The sequence below is a fragment of the Musca domestica genome, unplaced genomic scaffold (genome assembly GCF_030504385.1).
Source record: "Musca domestica strain aabys unplaced genomic scaffold, Musca_domestica.polishedcontigs.V.1.1 78, whole genome shotgun sequence".
Classification (NCBI taxonomy): Eukaryota; Metazoa; Arthropoda; class Insecta; order Diptera; family Muscidae; genus Musca; species Musca domestica.
Window position 1 is genome coordinate 1621154 of NW_026712403.1, and position 26424 is coordinate 1647577.

Consider the following 26424-nt stretch of genomic DNA (forward strand, 5'->3'; position numbering starts at 1 on the left):
AGCCTATGACAGAAAATTTTCTATGCAGGTCACATCTTCGTATAGCCCCCATATAACGGTACCTCCCAATATTCGGTATTTTGATAATTTTATCGTCATTGTTCACCGGAATTGTTAACGTTTTTACGTTTTTATACCCTCCACCATTCTTTGGAGGGTATATTAACTTTGTCATTCCGTTTGTAACTTCTCGAAATACTCATGTCAGACCCAACAAAGTATATATATTCTTGATCAGCGTAAAATTCTAAGACGTTTTAGCCATGTCCGTCTGTCTGTCTGTCTGTCCGTCTGTCTGTCTGTTGTAATCACGCTATCTTTCGAATGAATTGAGATCGATGGCTAAAATTTTGCACAAATGTTTAGTATTCCAGTAGGCAGGTTAAGTTCGTAAATGGGCTATGTAGGTCCACGTTTTCATATAGCCCCCATATAACGGTACCTCCCGATTTTCAAATTTGTTATTTAAAGTTCGAAATGGATACTACACCCTAAGACAGAAAATTGTCTGTGCAAGTCCACGTCTTCATATAGCCTCCATATAACGGTACCTCCCGATATTCGGTATTTTAATGAATTTAGCGACATTATTCACCGGAATTGTTTCAAGTTTGGTATTTGAAGTTCGATTTGGATACTTCACCCTAAGACAGAAAATTATCTGTGCAGGTCCACATCTTCGTATAGCCCCTATATAACGGTACCCCCTATATTCGGTATTTTGATGATTGTTGCGACATTATTCACCGGAATTGTTTCAAATTTGGTATTTGAAGTTCGAATTGAATACTACACCCTAAGACAGAAAATTATCTATGCTGGTTCAGGTCTTCTAATACCCACCGAAATTGTTTGAGGTGTGGTATTTTAAGTTCGTAATGGATGCTACAGCCTGTGACAGAAAATTGTCTGTGCAGGTCCAGGCCTTCGTACAGCTCCGATATAACGGTACCACCCTATATACGATATTTTGATGATTTTAGCAACATTATTCACCGTTTATTTCAAGTTACGAATTTGAATATGGTAATAGCTTATGACAAACAATGCCTATGTAGGCCTACATCGTATACACCTCAATATAATGCTTATATTTGGTATTTTTAAAATTTTAACAGAATGTTGTAATGATTTTATTTTCTGAAAATTTCCAAATGCGTTCCGAATGGTGGAGGGTATTCAAAGTTCGGCCCTGCCGAACTTACTACTTTTTGACTTGTTAGAATTTGTAATGGGATCTACATTCTGCGACAAAAAATTGTCTATGCAGGTCCAGGTCTTCGTTTAGACGTGTTTAGGTACAATACCCACTGAAATTGTTTGAGATGTCGTATTTGAACTTCGTAATGGATGCTGATGATTTTAGCTACATTATTCACCGTTTATTTTAAGTTTCGAATTTGAATATGGTAACAGCTTATGACAAACAATGCCCATGTAGACCCCAATATAACGGCTATATTCTTATAGACCCCAATATAACGGCTATATTCGGTATTTTTAAGAGTTTAATAGAATTTTTAACAGATTATATTTTTTGAAAATTTCCAAATTCCTTCCAAATGGAGGGGGGTATTCAAAGTTCGGCTCGGCCGAACTTACTGCTTTTTAACTTGTTTTTCTTTTTTTGGACCTGACTTAAACGCTATGCACATATCACAATAGACGTCCACATTGTATACTCAGTACGTGATTGTGAAACCTGCGATTGTTCTGAGAATTTTTAATTTTTTTTTTTTGGTGGAGATACCAAAATATTGACGTGTGGGAAGTTTGAGGAAAACTGGCATTGATATCATTCTCTCCCACTTACCTCTCCCAGAGATACAAGAAAGACGTAAGAGGGATTCAAAATTACCGTCGAATAAATTCTGTACTCGTTCCGCCTAACAATGGATTCAGTGGGAGATGAGTTCTATATACATTTTATTTCACATTCGGGATCGGTCAATTGGCCGCCTATATCGTGCGATTTTACGCATTTAGACTATTTTTTGTGGGGCAATGTAAAAGTTCATGTCTACACAGACAAACCCGCTTCAAATGACGCATTGGATGGCGACATCGAATCATTTAACCGTGAGATACCGCCGAAATTTTGGGAAGAGTATGCCAAAATTGAACTAAGCGGACGGACTATTTGAGACACACTCTCGGTCAAAATTTACATTAAAATAATCTTCAAATATTAAATTATATGGACCGTACCATCAACTCAAATAACGATTATGTGCATTTTCCTAAAGTTTTTTGTTTAAATAACCCTTTAGGAACCTCCTTTTTCCTGAAAACAAATAAAATACATCTAGTCATCTCGATATAAAGTAGCACCGAACATTGCTTAGAAAAGAAAATTTACACTTCTGAGGTTGCTTATGCACCCAAAATCAATGGTATTTAATTTAGTACTATAAGGATATTTCCTCGCCAAGCAACATCCCAATCCCAGTGATTATGTTGCAGAATTTCATAGTTCCTACTACTACTTCTACAACCTATTAGGTTGGAATTTTCAAAAACATTGTTACACTCCTACGGTGAACCGTCACTTAATACTAAATTTAGTGTAATTTAGTACTTTTCGTATGCATTTCCAAAAACATATCGTTTTTCAATAAAAACATTGAAAGTTTTTCTTTATCTCTCTATACACAGTAAGAAATACTTTGTTTCTTTTTTATTTTTCAATCGGTTTTCATATTTTTAAAAAGCTACCGAGACGTGGATTTTTTAAAGAATATTCAAAAAATTTTATTCGCAAAAATTCATATTTTTATAAAAACAAATCGCTGTTTTTTACACAATTTAATAGACCATAAATTATTTTGGAAGAGAAAAGATAATACGAAGGACGTAAAAACTAGTAAAAAAGCTGTAAGTTCGGCCGGGCCGATCTTAAGTGCCCTCCACCATTAGGAACGATTTTGGCAATTTTCAAAAAAAAAAAAAAAAAAAATCCTTAAAGATTTTATTAAAATCTTAAAAATACCAAATGAAGCCGTTACATTAGGGTCTATACGACGACGTGGAAATGCACAGACAATTTTCTGTCATAGACTGTAGTACCCATTACTTACTACCAATGCCAAATTTGAAACATTTCCGGTAAATAATGTCGCTTAAATCACGAAAAAAAACCGAATTTTGGGAGATACCATTATATGGGGGCTATACCAAAAAGTGGACCATTTTCAATACCAAAAATCCTGTAAATATAATACACATTTGAGTAAAATTGTATCAATCTACTTCATTTCGTTCGGAAGCTATAGTTAATCCACAGCCGGACGGACGGCATCGTTAAATCGACATAGAATTTTATGCTGATCAAGAATATTTATACTTTTTTGGGTCTAAACTGTATATGTCGAGGGGTTACAAACGGATGGACAAACTTAATGTACCCTCCATACTATGGTGGAGAGTATAAATATTTAAGGTATTGAGATAATGGTTTAAAGAAAAATTATAAATGAGAGGACCGCGAAAATCAGTAATTTTTGTAGATATGTGTGAAACAAAAACATATTTAGAACTAATAATAAATTAAACTAATTTTTTTTGGGATAGCAAAAATATATTGGAAGTTATATTTATGTACGTCAATATTTCTATAGGTGTATTCATAAATAAATCATGCAGCAACTTCCCCATCGACTGCTCGAATAGAACTAAATATTCTACCAAAACCATTTTGACCGAAAATTCGAATCCCATGGGATACTCTTTGCCTACCCCTGTTCTATACCAAATTTAATACTTCTCGTACGCTAAAAAAGACGCATTTCAAAAAACACACCATTGTTTATATCTTACACAACCGCCTTATATTAACATTCTTAATTCTACGATAATCCTACGAATGAATTTATTTCTGCAGTTTTCGGCCAAACCTTAACAATTTATAATGATTTCGATGCGGCTCTTTTAAATCATAATTCTAAAACTCTTTTTGTGGAAACTGCGACCAATGTCATGCAGATACGGTTTCGTTTTCTAATTTATTATGAAGTAATCTTTAGGCAGAATATAGAAACATAAAATAAAAGCAATTGATTGCGATATAAAATGTACAGAAATAACTTTTTACAAAGGGACTGTAAAAACTACTGTGTGACAAAGTTCAACTTCTTTAACACAGACAGGAAAATCTTAGTAGGTTGTGAAAGTAGAGCCAAAAATGTGTCTTCCATTCCAGTTTTCCAGTTTTTAAAGTTTCCATCGCAAATTAACTTTAATAGAGAGGCGGAAGCAACGGCTTCCAAATTTCTTTCTAAATTTTCCTATAAAAATTCTTTAAAATCCTTGCATTTTAAGTATAAGGAAATTTTACTGATGAGAATTAAAATTAATTAAATTAAAAAATTGTTAAAATGAATACATCAAAAATTTTAAATGCCAGGAATACACAAATATTAAGAACACATTTTTCGATTCAATTCTCTTGCAGAACATCATTTTACCCTTCACCACAAAGTGGTAAGGGAATTATGTCTTTGAGCATTTGTTTGTAACTGGAGAAGGAAGCGAGATAGTTACTTTTGAGGATCTACATAGAATCACCTTCTTAGTCGATTTATGCATGCCAATCCGTCTCTCCTTCCGTCCATGTATTTTTGAGCCCAAATGCAGGGGTCATTTTTTATCCGATTGAGATGAAACTTTGCCAACAATATTTGTTTGGCCCAAGGACGAACCCTATAAAAATTGGTGATAATCGGATAAGATTTAGATATATATTTTCAACGGATTTCGGATTAATTGTGCACCAAATGGCATATATAAGTCCAAATGACCTGTATTTTGGTACATCCGACCGAATTCAGACTAGCAGAAAGTAAATCAAATTTTTTTTAAATGTTATTGAATCAATGCAAAAATTTTCGGAATAGCATCAAATTTTAAATTAAATTATAAGGAGCTGTCACTGAAATAATTATAACAGCTGTCGGACGAGTGCCTTCGAAATGACAGCAGTCTGAAGCTCGTTGCAGTTTTTTCATCGCACCCTGTATATACCTATTTTCCAATCGATTTAGCATTAATTTGGTTTTTTAGGGTGTAGTATTGCGCAGTTAATGTCAATATAAGTTTATTTCGAAGTATATGGACATATATAGGAATCTTCAGATTTTATTAATTTCGAGGATCAATAGAAGAAAATGTGAGCAATCGATTCCCATTATACGAATTTATCCTCTTCAAATGTCGATTTATTTCATTTATATTTATTCAATTTAAAAAACTATTTCCACATCTGTATTCTTTCAATATTCTCTATATATTTCATGATGTAAACTCGAGTAACTAAAAGCAACTGACAGATGATTCAGAATACTGCTATTTATGAAGATATGCACATCCATATCAGATTACTGTCACAATGTTCAGTACCTTGAAGTTGAAGTGGGCTGGCTAACCAGACAGGCTGAAGTTCCTTTAGGTTAATGCAAATATTTTTTTTTTCATTTTTATTGAGGAAATTGTGTATAGATTGTGCAATAAAACCACAATACATGAGACTTCCTCTGCTCTGTGGTTGTTGTTACTGGGGCATAGATGTTGTAAGGAATGCCGAACACGTCGGTTTCAACTGTGTGTGTTTCTGGAAGTGGTTAAACAGCAAAGGCATACGTGCATATATTCTGTTGATATTGAAAGAACTATTGACAACAACTTTGTTAGTCCGTTGATGGTTCACTTGCAATATGCTGCGTTCGAAAATGACACACACACATACAAAAACATGTTACGCAACATGTAAATGTTAAACTTGTTGTATTTAACCAAGAGTACATCACAAAATCTACTGGAATTCATCTACATGAATGAGAAATACAGTTCTGGCGATCATTATAATAATAATTATATCCTCCACCAAAGGGTGTATTAAAGTTATTGATTCGGTTTTTTTGCTTACTGATATACCCATTTAAGACTCCACAAAGTATATATATTCTTGATCAGCAAAAGATTCTGTGTCGATTTAGCAATGTCTGTCCGTCTAAGGAAATCACTCTAGGTTCCGAACGAATTGAAGTAGATTGATAAAATTTTACTCAGATGTGTGTTTGGTCTGCAGGACTTTTGTTATTACAAATGTCGTTTCGGTATAGGCCCCATATAACTGTAACTCCCTATATTGGGAATTTTTATAATTTCAGCGACACTTGTCCAGGTCTTCGTATAGCAACCATAACGGTTCCTCTCTATAGTGGGTGTTTTGATGATTCTAGCAACATTATTCTCCGGAATTGGTTCAAATTTTGTATATGAATATTGTATTGGCTTATGACAAAAATTGTATGCAAGTCCACGTCTTCGTAAAGGCCCAAAAATATAACGGTAACTCCCTATATTCGGTATTTTTATAATTATAGCTACAATTTTGCACATAAGTGTTTGAAATTTAGAATTAACACTTTTAAATGGGTTGCAGCAATGCTTTCTACATATACAATATTTTCTACATAGTCCCTACAAAATAGTACCTCTTAATTTTATATTTGCATTTTGAGTTTCTGGCATAATATTGCCAACATAGCCTTACGTTCTCCTATATCCCCATATAATGGTACACTCGGATATTCTCTTTTTTGTCGACTTTAGCCAACCTTTTTATGGGGTATCGTAAGGTATTCGTCGTTAACAATGGGATTTGAGCACATTGTCCATATTGTTTCGCGGGTTCCTTTAGCTACCATATGAAGGTACCAGATATTCGGTTTTTTGAAACTCGTAATAAATAATAACCCCTATTTTTCTAAATTGAATTATGCTATAGAAACGTAAAAAAAAATAAATAAAATAAAAATAACAAGTTAAAAAGCAGTAAATTCGGCCTGGCCGAATTTTGAATACACTCCACCATTTGGAACGGATTTGGAAATAAAATCCATAAAAAATCTGTTAAAATTTTTAAAATTCCGAATATTGCCGCTATATTGGTGTCTATACGACATGGACCTACATGGGCATTGTTTGTCATAAGTCATTACCATATTCAAATTCGAAACTTGAAATAAACGCTGAATAATGAAGCTAAAAATCATCAAAATATCGTATATAAGGAGGTAGCGTTATATCGGAGCTGTGCGACCTGAACTAGATAGATTTCTGCCATAGGCTGTAGCATACATTACGAACTACAAATACGCGTCTCAATAAATTTCGGTGGGTATTGTACCTAAACTCGTTAAAATACCGAATACAGGTAGGTACTGGTATGTGGGGCCTATGATCCTGCATAGGCAATTTTCTGTCACAGACTGTAGTTCCCATTACGAACTTCAAATACCAAATTTTAAACAATTCCGGTTAATAATGTAACGAGGTACCGTTATATGGAGGCTATACCAAAACGTGGACCTATACATACAATGTTCCGCCACACGAACTAGGACCTATTATGACCTACAAGTACCAATTTTTTAGAAAAATCAGTGAACAAATATGGCAATAACCATCAAAATACCGAATATCGGGAGGTACCGTTATATGGGGGCTATACCAAAGCGTGGACCTATACATACAATGTTTCGCCACACGAACTAGGACCCATTATGACCTACAAATACCAATTTTTTAGACAAGTCCATGTAAAAATGTGGCAAAAATCATCAAAATACCGAATATCGGGAGGTACCGTTATATTGGGGGCTATACCAAAGCGTGGACCTATACATACAATGTTTCACCACATAATCTAGGACCCTTTATGACCTACTATTACCAATTTTCAGATAAATCCGTGAAAAAGTGTGGTAAAAATCATCAAAATACCGAATATCGGGAGGTACTGTTATATGGGGACTATACCAAAACTTGGAACGATATATCTCATTTTCAATACCAATCATCGTAGACACAATAAAAATTATTCTGCTATAATTTGACGGTCTTTGTCAAATAATCGTGATTTCAACAGACAGACAGACGGACATCGTTAAATCGATCTAGAATTTTATGCTGATTATGAATTTATATACATTATGGGGTCTACGACGAATATTTAGGGATGGTACAAACGGAATGACAAAGTTAATATACCCTCCTTTCCAAGGTGAAGGGTATAAAAATGTATGCTGCGGTGTTATTGTTTAACGGTGTTTAACTCTTTGTGTTTGATACTTTTTAGTTTCAATAACAGCATTGACATCAAAATGTTCCCAATCACTTAACTTACTTGACTCATATGCACTACTACTTAAGAGAATTACAACCACATTTGCATTTTGTAGATTAAAAATCTGAAATGACCACACTTTTACACCAACTTGCACACCCACAAGAATACGTATTTACTCTCTTCGACAATGTCATTGTTTCATTATTTTCACTTGAACTTTAATTTGTGACGACAATGAGGTTTCCGCAACGTTATCTCGCAAGATATTTTGGCGGAATTCGAAAATGCAAGTAGTGCGTATTTGTGTTCGCGGAAAGTGGGCTGTGGGAAAAGAGGGAGAGAGATTCAGTGCATTCCTGTGTATTTTCAGCGCATATCTTAAAGGAATTGGTTTCGTGGAAAAAGTTGTTAACAAAAGACTACGTTATGCATTGTAGGCTCCTTTCGTTAATAGTGTAATTAACAAGAGTCTTGAGCATTCAATTTAATCAAACCTTTGAGATTTAAAATGCAACTCCGCCGACGTTTGATAACATAAATTGATTTTGTTAAATATGTTAAAGAAGTTTTAAGTGGAAATGATATGTCCTAGGCATGAGAAGAGGAATAATATTCGTAAAGAACGGCGCGTACTCCTAAAAGAAAATACTTTAAAAAACCAGAAAAGAAAGTCCTAAGGCCGATTTTATTATACTCTACACCACTTTGCGAATTTAGTAGAGCTCCACTTAACAATTAAACGTTTTTATTGGAGAATTCAATCATACACGCCATGATTATAATTATAATTTAAAGTTCAAAAGACTAAGTATGCCGAAGCATTTGTATCTTTTAAATTCGGACTTGTATTGCCCATTTGATAAATATGGGAGCTATATTCAAATCTCAACCGATCCCAATAAAATTTGGCAAAGATATTTCTGAGCTGTATAGCTATAGGGAGCTATAGCTATTTCTAAACCTCAATTCGGTCGTAAATTCCATCTTATTTTGGCATATATTAGAAGTTTGGTGCACAATGAAAGTAAATCGGACGAAGCTATATTCAAATCTGAATCAAAACTGAACTGCTTTTGATATATTTCCGCAAATATTGTTGTTACAGAGTGCATATTACGGCTGCGGAGGAATAAAATAACAAATCGGATGAACAATATATATTGGAGCTATAGCTATATCTGAACCGATTTCGATCGAATTTGGCATTCTTTATTTCTGGTCTAATTTGGCTGTGTGTGCAAAATTCCATACTATTCGGGCTGATATTACACGTTTGGGAGCTATATCTAAATTTTTACCGATTATCCAATTTCAATAGGGTTAGTCCTTGGGCCAAACAAATGATTTGTGCAAAATGTCAGCGGACGGACGGACGGACGGACATGTATGAATCAACTCAGAATGTGATTCTATGCAGATCATAAAAAGGAACTATGTGTCTATCTCGTTTCCTTTTGCCTGTTACAAACAAATGCACAAAGACATAATATCCTGACCACCTTGTGGTGTAGGGTATAAAAACGTGCGTGGGCTGTTTAAACCAGTGTTTACAATATACCCATATAACAGCACCACCTACTTTTTGAAGATTTTTAGAGCATTCTCGAATTTGGTCCAAAGATCACTACACTACAGTTATTTTGATGAGTCACATTAAAAAGACAACTTCTGGTGACATTCGCATTCTTCTTAATGCTGTTTTTAGTAGTATAATTAATTGTGTTCTTCGATTTTAATATTAAATAATAATATTAATATTTAATATTGATTTATTTTAGCATTGATTGGATTTAAACAAATAACTTCATATTATTATCCAGCCTGGAATATTCAAGTATATGTTAATACAAAATTAATATAATATTTAATTAACAGCCACCTAAGAATTTCCAAGAATAATAAAACTGAGTAATATTTCAATATTATTAACATTTCAATATAGTTCACATAAATGTATATGCATATAAAATGTTCTTTGAAAATAATTAAATAATACTAAATATATTAGCAATATAAAAATGCCATAATCCTTTCTGTTCTAGGTATACGCATACCTTCAATATCGTACGTATTTGGAGGTATACATGCAGGTATACATCGTAAATAATATTTTAAAGATTATTTGGTAAAGCTATAAAATCTTTAAATAAACTCAAAACTTTTAAAACCGATTTAATATAATTTTTTCCATCAAATAATTTCTGCTTGTAAAATTATCTGCTAAATTTTGAAATTTTACTAACAACCTAACGATGTGACACTAAAATCTCGTTGTAATGCGGAGTAACCGCACCTTTCCATTAAGAAAACAATAGTTCGTGAACATCCCAAAATACTTCATTTACACAGCATTTCCCGCCTTTTGTTTTGCATTTGACAGTAATGTAATTCAAAATGTGTGTGTATGCATGTATGTATGTGGCATTGTTGGTGTTGTTATTTTCCTCACAAGAAACTGGGGAAAATGACACAATAAAGTTCCCTATTGTTTTCAAATTGTGCTTGGCTTCAGGACTATGAATGGGAAATTAATTTGCATAGTGTAGAGGGAATTTATGTTGGCAAATATATAAGGGAATTCTATTTGAAAGAAAATGCTGAGCATTTGAAAAAATTTAAAATTTTCAAACAATAAAAATTTTGGAACACTTAAAACAATTAGGTATAATACCCGTTGCCTTATAGCTACAGAGAATTTAATATGGTCAAAAAGTATCTCATTCAAATAACGGGTTTTCATTCAATGTCTCTTTGAATGAAATTCGTTTTGGGGTATTCGGAGATTCAGTCGTTTCGAATGGCCGTTCATCAGTTAGTAATTCAGTCAATCATATTACTATTTTTATACCCTACACGACATACTAGTAATGGTATTATATCTTTGTGCATTTGTTTATAACATGGAGAAGGTAGCGAGATAGAACCATAGCTACTTTTGAGGATCTTCATAGAATCACTTTATGCATGTCAGTCCGTCTGTCCGACCGTCCGTGTACTTTTCAGAACAAAATTGAGGTCGCATTTATTTTATACAATATTTGTTTGGCCTAAGGACGAACCCTATTGAAATTGGTGAGAATCGGTTCAAATTTAGATACACCTCCCGTATCTATCTTCCACCGATTTCGGGTTAATTGTAAACAAAATGGCCACAAGCAGTGCAAATGCGGTAAATTGTGGCACTACGGACGGAAACAAGTACTAAAAATTTGTTCGTTTATAGCTGTAACTTATATGTATATGTTTCATCAGATTTGGTATTAATGTCCCTCACATGTGTATATGCATTCCACAACAATGATATTTGATACCGGGAATCATATACTACTCGAAAATACTTCTGCCAAATTTTATCGAGATCGATTCAGATTTTATTGAGCTTCGATATACATCTTCATTCGATTTGACGTTTATTGCCCCCATATACAGGGTGAGATGAAAAAACTGCCACCAACTTCAGACTGCTGTCATTTCTAATCCACTCGTCCGACAGCTGTTAAAATTATTCCAGTGATAGCTCATTATATTGTTTACAAGCGTACAAAAGCATTTTGGTGAAAGCTTTCCAGAAAAAAAGTTATTCGTGATGGAATTCAAGCGTGATAGTGTGATTTCTTTATATTTAGCTAGAAAACCACAAGTGGCTATCGTTAGAGCACTCCAGCATTTAAATGCTAATAAATCTTTTGTGTCTCGTACCATCGCTCGTTACCGTGATACTGGTAGCGTAGCCCGACGTCAGGGAAGTGGACGGAAGAAAACAACAACATCAGCAGAAATGGTTCGAAAAGTAAAGAAGCGACTTGATCGAAACCTGCGTCGCAGAGGCCGAAAAATGGCTCGTGAGCTGAGCATATCGCAAGATTTCATTCGGGAAATATTGAAAACTGAACTCGGGGTAAAGCCATTGAAATTCCAAAAAGTGCAAGAACATACACCGCAACAGAAAGAAAATAGACTCAAAAGAGCTAAAGAGTTGCTTCGCTTGGCCGAAAGTGGTGAACTGCCGAATTTAGTTTTCTCCGACAATCGTTGCCCAACAGTTTGTAAACAAACAAAATGATCGTGATTACTTGCCAAATAGGTCAGCTGAAAATGTGCACCTTCGGTTGGCCACCAGAACTCAAGCGCTGGCCATGGTGATGGTGTGGGCCGCCATAACAGCTGATGGTCGCTCTCCGCTCGTATTAATCGGCATCAGTATAAATGCCGAATATTATCGCGAAAATATTCTTGAGGGAATATTAAAGCCTTGGGCACATAAATATTTTGGCCGCAAACCCTAGACATTCCAACAGGATGTGCCACGCAAGGATGGTTACAAAATGAGGTTCCTCGCTTCATTTCCATCCGTTGGACTATTGTGTCTGGAGTATTTTGCCAACCTTGGCACTAAAAAATCGAGCAGCGTGTGAAGGATTCATTGGCTGTTTGAAGGCCATAATTCGTGCCAAAGGTGACCAATTCAAACAAATCTAAACTTATTCTAAAATTTGATGCTATTTCCGACATTTTTTGCTGTCACTCAAAAAAATTAAATAAATGTAAAAATTATGTCGTTTGACTTTGTTGCAGTTATTTATTTTACTCTGTATATCCTTTATCCGATTTCAGTTTTTTTGTGCAAATAATGGCTAATATAAGCCCAAATGGAGTGAATTTTGAGACGTACGTTTCCATTTTGTGCAACTCGGCTGCGGCACATATTTTTTTTTAATATAATCCTTCTCGAAGTGATTCCATATACTCTATAGCAATGTTTGGTATAAAAACTTAAAATGCCGCCGTCAAATTTAGTGAAAATCGATTCTGAATTGGATGTACCTCCCATATATTAGTTTCTTCTGAAGCCACATCATAACTGCTCTAAAGCCAATTGTTGATAGGTGGTATGATCTTCTTCAAATAAATTCTTTTACTGCGGGATCTCTACTAAATACACATAGTGGTGTACGGTACCATATAATCGGCCCCGCCCGACTTTTGACTTTTCCTTACTGGTTTTTAATAAATACAGTCATTAAATTTCCAATTGTCCACAAGCTTTAAAAATGTTTAATAATTGAGCATTCATAAAATAGTTTGTTTCGCTTTCCGTTCCCAGAAAATCCCTCTATTTCAATCAACTATCGATTCAAGTAATAAATTTTTCATCCAAAACATGATTCAAAAATGTACCAAATTGATGAAGTGAAGTGGAAGAGCAACACAGTTATTGCAGTCAATCGCATGTATGCTTGCTCATCTATAACGTCATGAATGAACTATGAAGACTCAGAATTTGATGCAAAAACCTAGAATTTATTTATAAAAATCAAAATTGATTTAACAATTTGAAACTTTGTGTCTGTCGGCTGCGCAGATCTACCTGCAATACAGTTAATATTTTTGCCAAACCATTTAAAATGGTTCGCTTTGAATATTTAATATATCAAATTGTGAATATTGAAAATAAAATTGAAAAACCACTGAAATATTTCTATCGTTTTATATCTTTGTATCACTTAAAATGTGTTGCATCATTGAAAAATACATGTGCATTTTATATTGATTTGGAAATAAATAAAAAAATGTTTTGCTTATTTCTGGAGATTTGTGTTTGCAGTTTCATTTTCTCACTCAAAGCTTTTAATCCGCATTTGGAAAAATGTTATCGATTTGGCGAGCAAATTGATTTTTTTTTTAAATCACCCAAATTGTGAACTTTTATTATTATTCTATGCAATACAAAAAATAATCACTAGCAAACCCCAAATAATGAAAGCAGATCTAAAAAAATTAAGGCATTTGAAAGTTTACATCGCAAAGTAATCCAAATAGAAGGGGATAGGTCCGCATTTTTTGAAATTCTCGGGTTAAGATTCCTTGGAATTCATACATTTTTTGGTACATAGTGTCTTTGCCAATATTACAGTTAACAAGATAAAAAGTATCAGTCGGTTTTTCCGACAGATGTATACCCCCAGCCAATATTCGATTAAATAAGTATATTTTGACTTCTGTTATGATTATTCAAATTGTTGGCCCTCTATGGATTTGGTTTCGAAGGAGTGGACCAATATTGTCCCTTTTGTATCGGTCCTAAATAAATATGATATAAATATTGCGACGTGTCAGGTTCCTTCACTTTATATGAGACTTTATTATACCCTACAAAACTATTCGTATTTAGTAGACCATGCGATACAATACAATTTATATTGGGAACTAATGTGAAGTAGATCATACCAACTATGAACAAAACAACAACATTGACGTATAGGGCATGAAATGACTGCGACAACAAGTATATTAAAAAATATTTATTGGAACAATAAATATACCGGACCGAGTGTCATAAATGGAAAAATTCGGTTAAATATGAAAACATCTATCCAATCTGGTCTGATATATCATATATATTGTGGACAATAACCGTAAAATCGGATATATCGAAGGTATATAAAAATCGGAACCGGTCTCGATACAATTTGTAAAAGGTATTTCCGAGGAGAATCCGATGTACGGCATCAAATATAATTTTTGTGGAGTGCATATTACGCAAGTGAGGGACTTCAACACCAAATCAGATGGAACATACAGGGTGAGATGAAAAAAACTGCTACCAACTTCAGACTGGTGTCATTTCTAAGCCACTCGTCCGACAGCTGTTCAAATTATTGCAGTGAATGCTCATTATTCAAAAGCATTTTGGGGGGAATTTTCTTGAAAAAGTTATTCGTAATGGAATTCAAGCGTGATGGTGTTATTTTTTTATATATGGCTGGAAAACCACAAGTGGCTATCGTTAGAGCACTCCAGCATTTAAATGGGAATAAATCTTTTGTGTCTCACACCATCGTTTGTTACCGTGATACTGGTAGCATAGTCCGGCGCCAAGAAAGGGAAGGAATAAAACAGCAATATCAGCTGAAATCTTCCGAAAAGTAAAGAAGCGACTTGATCGAAACCCGTGTCGCAGTGGCCGAAAAATTAAATGAACATATCGCAATTTTCCATTCGGCAAATATTGGAAAATGAGCTCGGGGTAAAGTCATGGACGGAAAGAAAATAGACTCAAAAGAGCTAAAGAGTTGCTTCGCATTGCATTTGTTTGTAACATGGAGAAGGAAGTGAGATAGACCTATAGTTACTTTTGAGGATCTCCATAGAATCACTTTCTGAGTTGATTTATGCATGTCAGTCCGTCTGTCCGTCCGTCCGTCCGTCCGTCTGTCCATGTATTCTTGTGAACAAAATGCAGGTCGCATTTATTATCCGATTGAGCTGAAATTTTGCACAAATCATTTGTTTGGCCCAAGGACGAACCCTATTGAAATTGGAGATACTCTGTCAGAATTTAGATATAGCTCCCAAATTTATCTTCGTCCGATTTGCCTTTTATTGTGCAACAAACGTGTAATATCAGCCCGAATAGTATGGACTTTTGCACATACAACCAAATTAGGCCTGAAAATATATATGCCAAATTTGATTGAAAGCGGTTCAGATATAGCTATACCTCCCATATATATTTTTCATCCGATTTTTGCACTCTGTAACAACAATATTTGGGGACATATATCAAATACAACTCAGAAATACCTTTGCTAAATTTTTTCGAGGTCGGTTCAGATTAGGATATAGCTCCCATATATAATTTCGTCCGATTTATTTTTTGTGCCCCAAACGTCTAATATTTGCGCAAATAGGATGGAATTCGGCACAGGCGACCTAATTGAGTCTAGAAGCTAGTATACCAAATTTGGTGAAGATCGGTTCAGATATAGCTATAGCTCCCATATATATTTTTCCCCACAGCCGTAATATGCACTCCGTAACAACGATATACAGGGAAATATATCCAATACAGCTCAGAAATATCTTTGCCAAATGTTATCGAGATCGGTTCAGATTTGAATATAGCTCCCATATATATCTTTATCCAATTTCAAATTAATTGTGCACCAAATGGGCAATACAAGTCCGAATTTAAAAGATACAAATGCTTCGGCATATTTAGTCTTTTGAACTTTAAATTATAATTATAATCGTAGCGTGTATGATTGAATTCTCCCATAAAATCTTGTAATTGTTATGTAGAGCTCTACTAAATTACCAAAAGTAGGTTAGGGTATCATAAAGTCGGCTCCACCCTACTTTAGGACTTTCTTTACTATTTTTTTTTTTTTTTTTTTTTTTTGTAAAAACAACTATAGTGGAATTAAGACTCAAATTTTTAAATAACAAAATCGATTTAACGATTTGTCTGTAGAGCGAATAAAATACTTTGTCTTACTGCCAATAATTTTTTCTTCCAATAATTAAATCTGGAAAAAAATCATACAATTATTTAATTTTTTCACATTGAATAATGATTTTGGCGTCGAATAAAATTTTGCCAGCAAAATTGACAGTCAAACGAGCTTAATGTGTGACCTGTTCGCAGAACATGTGAATAATCCCATTTTTGTTGTTCCTAAAAAACGACTTTTATTTGTTAGTGGAAAAAAATTAACACATTTACAAAAATGATGGATATGTTGGTAGCATATTACCAACAAAGCCTGTCCAAATATACCAAACATGAATTTATATTATTAATAATTTTTTAGATTTAAAAACTGCTTGTATTTTTCATATTTTGTTACCTTCAAGTTCGAATATGAATATAATTTTGTAATAAATGCTCCACTCCAACCACTGTCCTCATGTCGGCAAACCCTCGTCTACACTATTCTGGCCAGCTCAGACGACATATCGTCTCGTTGGTGTTGCCCTCATCACAGCAGATGTGCGTGAGTTTGGATTAAATACAAATTACACCCATTACATGTCTGAAACCGTATAAATAACCAATGTAAATAGGCGCTACAGTTCAAAACCACTGGCAAGCAGCTTATGTCAATGTAACATTTACAGCTTGTACCAACACAAGTGACATAACTAAATGTGAGTACATGGCTGCGTATGCATATTTGCATTACATCAGTGTTACTCATACGCAACGATGGATGTCTGCTATTCATTGTGGTTGTGTAAATGGTTTGTTAAGGCCATTGGCTTTAAACATTAACATTAAAACTTTATGAGGCGAATACTGACTATAACCATCCTGTATTTTGTTGCAAGTTTGCAAATAATTTAGATAACTTATTTATGTTAATAATTGAAATAAGTATTTCAACTTCTGATTTGTATTAAGTTTTAATGAAAATTAAAATAAATATGACTGGCGACAATTTACATAAATTTATTGTAGTCTATAGTCTGTCCAAAGTGGAGAAATTTATTACAGGACCAGAATTTCTACATCACAACTCTCAGTGGGATATGTCTTTCCACATATTGTATTTGTATTTCAAAGTGACAATCTATATACTAGTTTAAGCAACCATGACCACTCTGTTATTTCTCATAGCAAACAAAACCTTGACAGCGAGACATTTGCAGTATGTACTTTATATTAGTCTTATTCTTTTACTATATTTATTATCTGCAAATTTATAATTTAACAGTACAGAGGCTTTTACAAAATTTTCTATTCCAATATTTATTTCATGACAATTAGTTATTGATAAAGGTCCATGTTTTTAAATAAGTTCCCATTTCCATCAAATTTTTCGTATAGAAAATACATAGCAATACTGCCAGCTCTTAAGAGGTTTTGCAACGCTTTCAACACATTGGATCTACAAATTCAAACTTTTCACTGAATCTAATGTTAGCACCAATATTGGAAGGTGCAAACTTTGAAGAGAACAGGGAAAGTTTCGAAATTTTTGAAGAGTGATCACACTACTTGAGAAAAATTAAAAGTATCTTCGGCACTATTACTAACAGCAATACAGAGGTTATTTTGGTCGACAGTTTTAACCCCTAAAATATTATACAATTGCTTGACATACTATGTGTTTACGGTTATTACCGCTAATTTAACACGTTCCCAATCTAAGTAAGAATCCAAATTAATACTCCACTTCCTGGGGAAAGTACCAAAGAAATATTCTAGACCAAATTTAAATTGAGAATAATACCAAAGGGAGATTTTCTAGCTATTATATTTTATGCAATACTGGATTAAACAGGTCATACAGGTTTCGTGTTTGTTTTTATTGTCAAGCATCTTCAGTTTATTTAAAAGAACCCCTCTTACAAATTACCGAATATTGTCACAATGGCTGCTCTGTCAAGAATGTGCATAGCTTCTTTCATTTTGCGACGAAGTTCATTTTTGTCTTAATGGGAATGTAAATAAGCAGAATTGTACTTTTGAAAAGAAGGTTACCCAAAAGCATTGCAAAAGCTACCAATGCATTCTGGTGGCTGGTGGCATCATTGTACCGTACTTCTTCAAATTTGCTCAAAATGCAAAGACTTAACTTGAACTTGAAATTGTGTGGTTTCAACGAAGCGGTGCGACATATCTCACAGCGCTCGTAACAATGGACTTATTTATTGGATAATTTTAGTTAGGTGAACAATTTACTTCACGTTCGGAACCAGTCAATTGTGCGATTTAACACCTGATTTAAATTTTTTGTGGGTCTATGTTAAAGCTCATGTCCATACAGATGAGCAAGCATCAATTGACGAATTGGATGACAACATTGAAGCATTTATTCGTGAGACATCAGCCGAAATGTTGGAAAGAGTATTAGAAAATTACCTTGGACCATTTGAGCCGCAGTCGATGCTAACGTTTGCATGAACTAATCTTCAAACATGAACGTAATTATGCGTTTATAACCTACGACCTACTGTGGCACAGGGTATTGTGTCTTTGTATTTTTGTTTCTAACATGCTGAAGAAAACGAAATATAGCCATAGTTCCTTTTGATGATCTTCATATAAAAATATTTGTGTGGATTAAACAATGTTCGTCCATATTTTTGAAAACAAAGTACAGGTCGCATTTATTTTCCGTTTGAGGTGAAATTTTCCACAAATCATTTGTGTGGCCCCACAGAAATTGATGAGAATCGGTCCAAATCTAGATATAGGTCCCACATATATCTTCGTCCGAATTCAATTTTATTGATGAGTTTCAGCACCTTCCACCGACTTCAGCCTAGGTGCATGTACTTCAGATTTGGTAAAAGTCGGTTGAGATATGGATAAAGCTCCCATACATATGTTTCATCCGATTTGCTGTTTAAGTCCACACATTCGTAATATGAACTCCACAGCAATGACATATGATACCAGATATTAGATACAGAGTAGAAATACTTCACCCAATATTTATCAAGATTGGATCAGATTTGGGTAGAGCTCCCATACATATGTTTATACGATTTCAGTTTTATTGTGCACCAAATAGTTAATAACAGGCCAAATGGAATGGATTTTGGCATGTACGACTGAATTTAATCTATAGCAAGCACATTTCGTGAAATCGGTTAGTATATGGCTATAGCACCCATGTATATGTTTCATACGATTTCACGTGTATTGTGCACCAAATATGTAAAATCAGCTAAAATTAGTTGGATTTTTATACATTCAATCGAATGCTCCCAATTTTTGAAACTCGGTTGCAATATATCTATTGCTCCGGTTGTCTTCAAATTACACACATCACAATATTTTTATTATACCCCCACCATACATAGTGTTTTGTTCCGATACAAAACTTGGGCAAATCCCAACAACAAATCAAAAAAAAAAAAAAAAATGTCAGACACCGGTAAAGAACAACTGGAACCAACCACAGCGACACCAGGCAATTTTATGTTTGAATAAAAAATCACTTATTTTCGGCCACGGAAAGAAAACAATTCTTGTTTTTATTAAAAAGAGGGAAAAACTTAAAGATTTTACACAAATTGATTTCTTATTGGCAGAATCGATCGGTCTAAAAAACGCGGACGTCTATTCCGTTCAACGAGTTAAACAACAAGAAGGATAAATCTTATAACTAAAAACATAATAATCGCTAAATCTATCTCAGCGAGTGCGCCATCTCAGCAACCAAAGAAAAAATATCCCAAGCTTCGTCTAGGGTAGCCAGATCAACGAGAGATGTTATAGCTTGACTGTAGGATCCTGGGATTTCCAAATTTGGGCACGACACGAACGTGAACATCCCGGCCACCTTTCAGTCTTTCGGAACTAGAAAGCTCTGAAAATAGCTCGAAAACCATGAAACGATAAGAAAATAAAAGAAATAAAAAGAATTAGTCGGTTGTTGAGAACAGTGCAAATTCTGCACATTGTTGTTAATCTCAATTCAGCTTTAAGTTATAAAAAATTCAACAAACAAATAACTTATTCATCGAAAATATTGTAAGTAAAATCCAATAAAAAATTCATATTCATTTTAACAGAAAAAAAGAAAATCCAATGAGATCAGAGCTGTAATTAGATATCCACATTATGTTGTGTCATGGTTAAAACAAATATACATCATGCCTTACAGCAATTTATGAGGCATAAGTTCCGGATATAACGTATCCAAAAATAGTAAACTGCGCAAGCGGTTTTCCAAGCGCACCTCCGCTGACCCCGTTCCGAATGATTTTGGAATACAAATCTCCACCCAACGTCAGATAAACCGGTCCCGATGTGTGGAAATGCTCGTCAGCTAACTGCAACCCCGGGAACTCCTCTACAAGACGAACATCCACTGACTTCTTCGGAGTAACCACGGCGTAATTGCGACGAACTTCCGCATACGTTTCCACCGTCGACGACATCCCGTGATTGCCTCTAAGCTGGAGCAGGCATCGGGTTTTATTTCCAACTCGAAGAACTTTTTGACCCATCTTCTTCATCAAAGAATCAGCTATTATAGAGCTCTCGCTACTGGGGTCAATTAAGGCCCTTTCATGCAAATAACGATCTCCGCAAATAACTTTAACCATTGCTGTCGCTCTCAACAAGATAGTCTCTCGTAAGCTATATGTAGGAATCACTTCATACGACGTCTCCCTCCTACTATTCTGTCGCCTACCGTACGGCACTACTTCACTAGAAGATTTCTTCGAGGACGAACTAGGTCCCTTTTTAAATCCATGGTTGGACGAACGAGGTCCGTTATGCGACGCAGTTTTGGACGAACTAGGTCCATTCTGGGTATGCTCTGGTTCCTTAAAAGAGTTAGACGAGCGGGGCCCTTTCTTCGGTCGGGACTTGGACGAACTAGGTCCGTCCCCAGGAAAACTCTTCTTCACCAAATCCCCAGACGGACGAGGTCCAGGTTTGTGAAGTAAGGTATGGTGCATATCTCCACACTTCTTACACTTACCGGTGCTCTCACACGTGCGCCACGTGTGATCGTGTGCCAGACAACCAGCACAATGCTTATAAATGGAGATTATCTTCATTCTTTCGACGTAATCCATATCCAGGAACTTGCGACAAAACCGAAGTGGATGATCCTTTAGACACACTCGGCAAACAATACGTCTCTTGTTCACACGATTTTCGGCATTGTATTTCTTAGCTTTAACCATGATTCTATAATGAACGAAATAACTCTAGTTAGAGGGTAAGACGACCAGTTTAACTACTGGCCTAATTATCAAACCCCTTTCAGTCTTGATCTCTGCAACCCGCACTAACTGATCGACGCCTGGTAACACTTTAGTTATGCGACCTAATCTCCATTCATTAGGCGGAATATTATCTTCTTTGATAACAACCATATCATTGACTTTAACATTTTCATCGGGATTTTTCCACTTGTTCCGTTTGGTGAGCTCCTTCAAATATTCATTCTTCCAACGTACACACAAACGTTGATTCAAAGCTTTAACCCTTTGCCATCGGTTTATTATCGATTCCGGTGCTTCACTTATTTCGGGTTCGGGTGGAGACAAGATGGGTCCACCTACTAAGAAGTGCCCAGGAGTCAAGACATCAAGAGAAGTTATATCATCAGACAGAGGACAAAGTGGTCTTGAATTTAAACATGCCTCTACACGAGCTAACAGCGTAGAAAATTCTTCAAAAGTATATTTTAAATTTGCTGCTATTCTTCTGAAGTGGTGTTTAAACGATTTCACACCAGCTTCCCATAAACCACCCATATGTGGTGCTCCTGCTGGATTAAAAACCCAATTCACACCTCTTGCCGAATATATCTTAATAAATTCAGGGCCAACCGTTTGAATAAAGTTGCGAAATTCAGTCCTTATTGTCTTGGATGCCCCAACAATTAATTTGAAATTCTTTGGAACTTACCATTGTCTGGGAGAAAGAGTTTTGCCCTTTCAGACGGGCAATGAAACGAAAAACATATGTCATGATGCGTAACGCCTTTGAATAAGAAGAAAAGTGATCCAGGACATCATCATACTTTTTTATGTATGCATGAAATATTTTCACCTTTTTTCCCTCTTCCTGAGTATCAAAATCTACGATGTCCGTTTCCCATTGGCTACAAGAAGCTTGAAGCCAAGATGGTCCATACCACCAGAGCGCTTCATCTTTAAGATGTTGTGGTCGAATACCTCGGCTGATCAGGTCCGCAGGATTAAATTCTGATCTAACATGTCTCCAGTTGCTTTTTCCAACCGTATCAACTATTTTTGAAACCCTATTAGCAACAAAAGTGTTCCACGAGTTCGGTGGCTTTTGTAGCCAAGCAAGGACGATCATGGAGTCAGACCAACAATAAAATTTAGTTTTCTTCTCATCAAGACACAAATCGGTCCGTACAGACCCCATCAAATCTGACAACAAAAGCGCAGCACACAGCTCTAATCGAGGCAATGAAACAATTTTTAGAGGAGCAACTCTTGATTTCGCCAACAATAAATGCGTTTGTACCGAACCCTCTTCAGATACTACGCGAACATAAACACAAGCTCCATAGGCTTTCTCAGAAGCATCCGAAAACCCATGAATTTCCACTTGGCCACTTGGCTGAAAACCAACCCATCTTGGAATTTTAATACCATTCAACGAAAGATAATCAACAACGAATTGCTTCCACTTATGGCAAATTCTCTCAGGCAGTTCCTCATCCCAACCAATACCTTCGCTCCAAATCTCCTGCATTAACATTTTTGCAACTATAATATCGGGTCCAAGCCAACCTGCGGGATCAAACAAGCTGGCAATTATGGATAAAACCTCCCTTTTAGTGAACTCCAGCTTCATTTCAATGGGTTTCACCGAAAAATAGAAAAAGTCACTCTTTGCATTCCATCTTATGCCTAAAGTTTTCGTATTACTTTCGTCCTCAATCTCCAAAAAATTTTCGGTAAGAAGATGATCTGGAGGTAACCCTTGCAATATTTTCTCATTGTTCGAAGTCCATTTTCTCATGGAAAACCCGGCCGAGGATAGAGCGCAAACCAACTGATCTCTAGCTTCAATTGCCAGTTCCAATTCATGAGCACCTGCTAGGGCGTCATCTACGTACATCATACGGCGCAGAATTTTGGCCGCTAAAGGTAATTCCTCTTCAACATCTGATGCTAACCGGAGCAAAGTTCTAATGGCCAAAAAAGGTGCACAATTGACACCAAACGTCACAGTTTTCAATTCAAAGTTTTTCAATTCAGCTTTAGGATCCTTACGAAAAACCAATCTCTGAAACCTGGTATGATCCCCATTTAACCAAATCTGACGATACATCTTTTCAATATCGCCATTGAAGACATACCGATAAAATCGCCAACGAATTATCAATAACATCAAGTCATTCTGAAGAATTGGGCCTGGGTATAAAGTATCATTTAAACTCAACCCTGAAGAGGACTTGCTAGAAGCATTAAAAACGACTCTAACTTTTGTAGATGAACTTTCAGGTTTAATGACAGCATGATGAGGCAGATAGAAAGACCTTGATTCTTCTTCATCTTGCGTAACTTCTGCCATATGACCCAAAGACTCGTACTCTTCCAACACACTATCATATATGGACTTAAATTCCGGTTTCTTACACAAAGACGCCTCGTTTCGCAAAAATTGTCTACAAGCTTTTGTTCTGGATATACCAAGAACCGTTCCGCCCTCAAACTGAGGTTTAAAAGGCAACGAAACCATATATCGACCATCGGGCAACCTTTTGGTGGTCTTTTGATAAACTTCCTCACAATATTCTTCTTCTGGACTGTATACTGTCACTTTCGGTGGTTCTTCTAACTCCCAAAACTTTTCTAAAAGTTTGTCCATCTCGACAGCCGTACAAAAGGAAACACACGTTGTAAATGATACAGGGCTTGGATTAGCAATCGGGCCTGTGAGAACCCAACCGAAAATAGTTTCTTGTGCCAACAACGACCCTAAGACGTTTCGATGCACTCCATCCAACACAATCTGAGGATAAACGTCACCACCAAGCAAAATATCAACCTGATCACTCATTGCAAATTTAGGATCAGCCAAAGGTACAATACCGAGCGAGTAGATATCTGGAACATCCAAAGTATAGCTAGGCAGTTTTACTGTCAATTTTGGCAAAACCAAACTAGAAACTTGGACTCCAAAACTGTCATTATGAGGCGATTTTAACAAAAATGTACACTGTTTCTCAGCAGACCCAGCTAAAACATCATTCAGACCGGAAATCCTAGCGTTTACTTTTTTAATGGGCAGATTAAGACGTCGCTGCAATTTTTCAGAAATGAATGTTGCCTGAGATCCCGAATCAATTAAAGCTCTAGCAACAAAAATTACACCATTCACGTCAATTTGAACAATCGCCGTTCCCAGTAGAACCTGTTTTCGAGTAACTACAAAACAATTCTGCACTCTAGACTCAATATTAGTTTGCGCTGCCTGCCGGCTAGTACTAGGTTGGGCATCCGAATTAGCCATCGATCCGGAACCCGCCTGTTTAGACTCTCTATGCAAAAGAGTATGATGCTTTAAATTACATTTTGAACAACTTGTATTCTTTGTACATTGAGAGAGTTTATGATTGTTACTGAAACAGTTCAGGCAAAGGTTATTTCTTTTTGTCGCCACAAATCTTTGTTCATGATTCATCTTCAGAAACTTCGGACAAGATTTCAACCAATGATCCTGCCAACATATAAAGCACGATTTTTTATTTATGTTAGCCTGATAAGACTTTACCCTCCTGCTCGAACGAGAATGTTCAATCGGTGGTTTAACTTCAGGAGACTTAACTTCCTTTGAATGTGTTAAGTCGTATACGGTCTCTAACGACTGAAATCTGGCTGTCAAAAATTCATCTAGATCCGACCACTTGGAAACTTCTGTCTTTTTACTAACGGTCTGCTCCCAAAGCGATAATGTATTTGTGGGCAATTTAGTGGAGCATAGAAACACAAAAATCGGATCCCAGCTATCAATGTTGATTTCGTGTAACTTTAGGGCCGTAATACAATTGTTAACGTCCCTTTGGAGGCGTTTAATCTCTCCAGCTGACTCATTCTTGACTGAAACCAGATTAAAAAGAACCTTCAATTGACTGTTCACTAAAATGCGCTTATTCTCATATCTGTCCTTTAGATTTGACCATGCATTTGCAAACCCATCGTTAGTCAAAGGTGATTTTTTAACGATTTCTAAAGCTTCACCTTGAGTACTTTGGCGTAAATAAAACAATCTATCCACCGGCGTGATCGATTTACAATCAATGTATACCGCAGTGAACATGTCTCTAAAAGACGGCCACGACAAATAATCACCATGAAAAATCTCCGTCGTACAAGGAGGCAAGCGCAAGCGATGGTCAGAAACGTTATTTTCCAAACGTCTTGTTCGCTGACTAGGACTAACCATTGTCGATGATAATGTAGAGTTGTCCCCAAAGGACTGGGACAATTCACCCATTTGCGCGGAGCAACACATGTACGCTTCCCTACACTGCCTATAAAGATTAGCTGCTTCGTCTTTGAATTCACTACTTTCAATACAAACATGTTCATAAGTAGAATTTATTCTGGCCCATAATCTTTTCAATTCAACCTTACGAGGCTCAACAGCGAACATAGTTACCGAGTCTTTGTTCATGGCGTCAAAATCAGCCTCAAACTCCAGTAACAAGGCAGCAAGTGCTTTAAATTTAAGCAAAACTTTCGATTCTGACATTTTTTGATTTAAGTAATCAACAAATTCCAATATAAATCAACGAAATCTTGGGAAAAAATAATATATAAATCACTCCAGTTTTCACTAAATTTCCGAAGAAGTGTAATTACTATCCGTAACGATTTTTAAATAAGCACTTAATATGGTTAAAACCCGAAATTAGAACAAAAAAATAAATTATTCTGTAACCAAAAATCTTATTGGTAAGTGAAGGCCGACTCACCTTGTTATTATAAGTCTCCTTCCACTTTAAAGTGCATCTGTCACTAACAAAAGTAATGTGAAGGACGACTCACCTTGT

The 26424-nt window shown here is 35.6% G+C and overlaps 1 protein-coding gene across 1 annotated transcript; it reads right to left on the reverse strand.

The window, feature by feature from the left end:
- Positions 1-8318: 8318 nt before the first annotated feature.
- Positions 8319-26123, reverse strand: LOC131806502 (uncharacterized). Its single transcript, XM_059130640.1, has 4 exons — positions 23093-26123; positions 21627-21945; positions 21358-21569; positions 8319-8449 (listed from the first exon to the last, which is right to left on the reverse strand). The coding sequence occupies exons 1-4, from the start codon at positions 26121-26123 to the stop codon at positions 8319-8321; spliced, it is 3693 nt and encodes a 1230-aa protein (XP_058986623.1).
- Between the last annotated feature and the right edge of the window lie 301 nt (positions 26124-26424).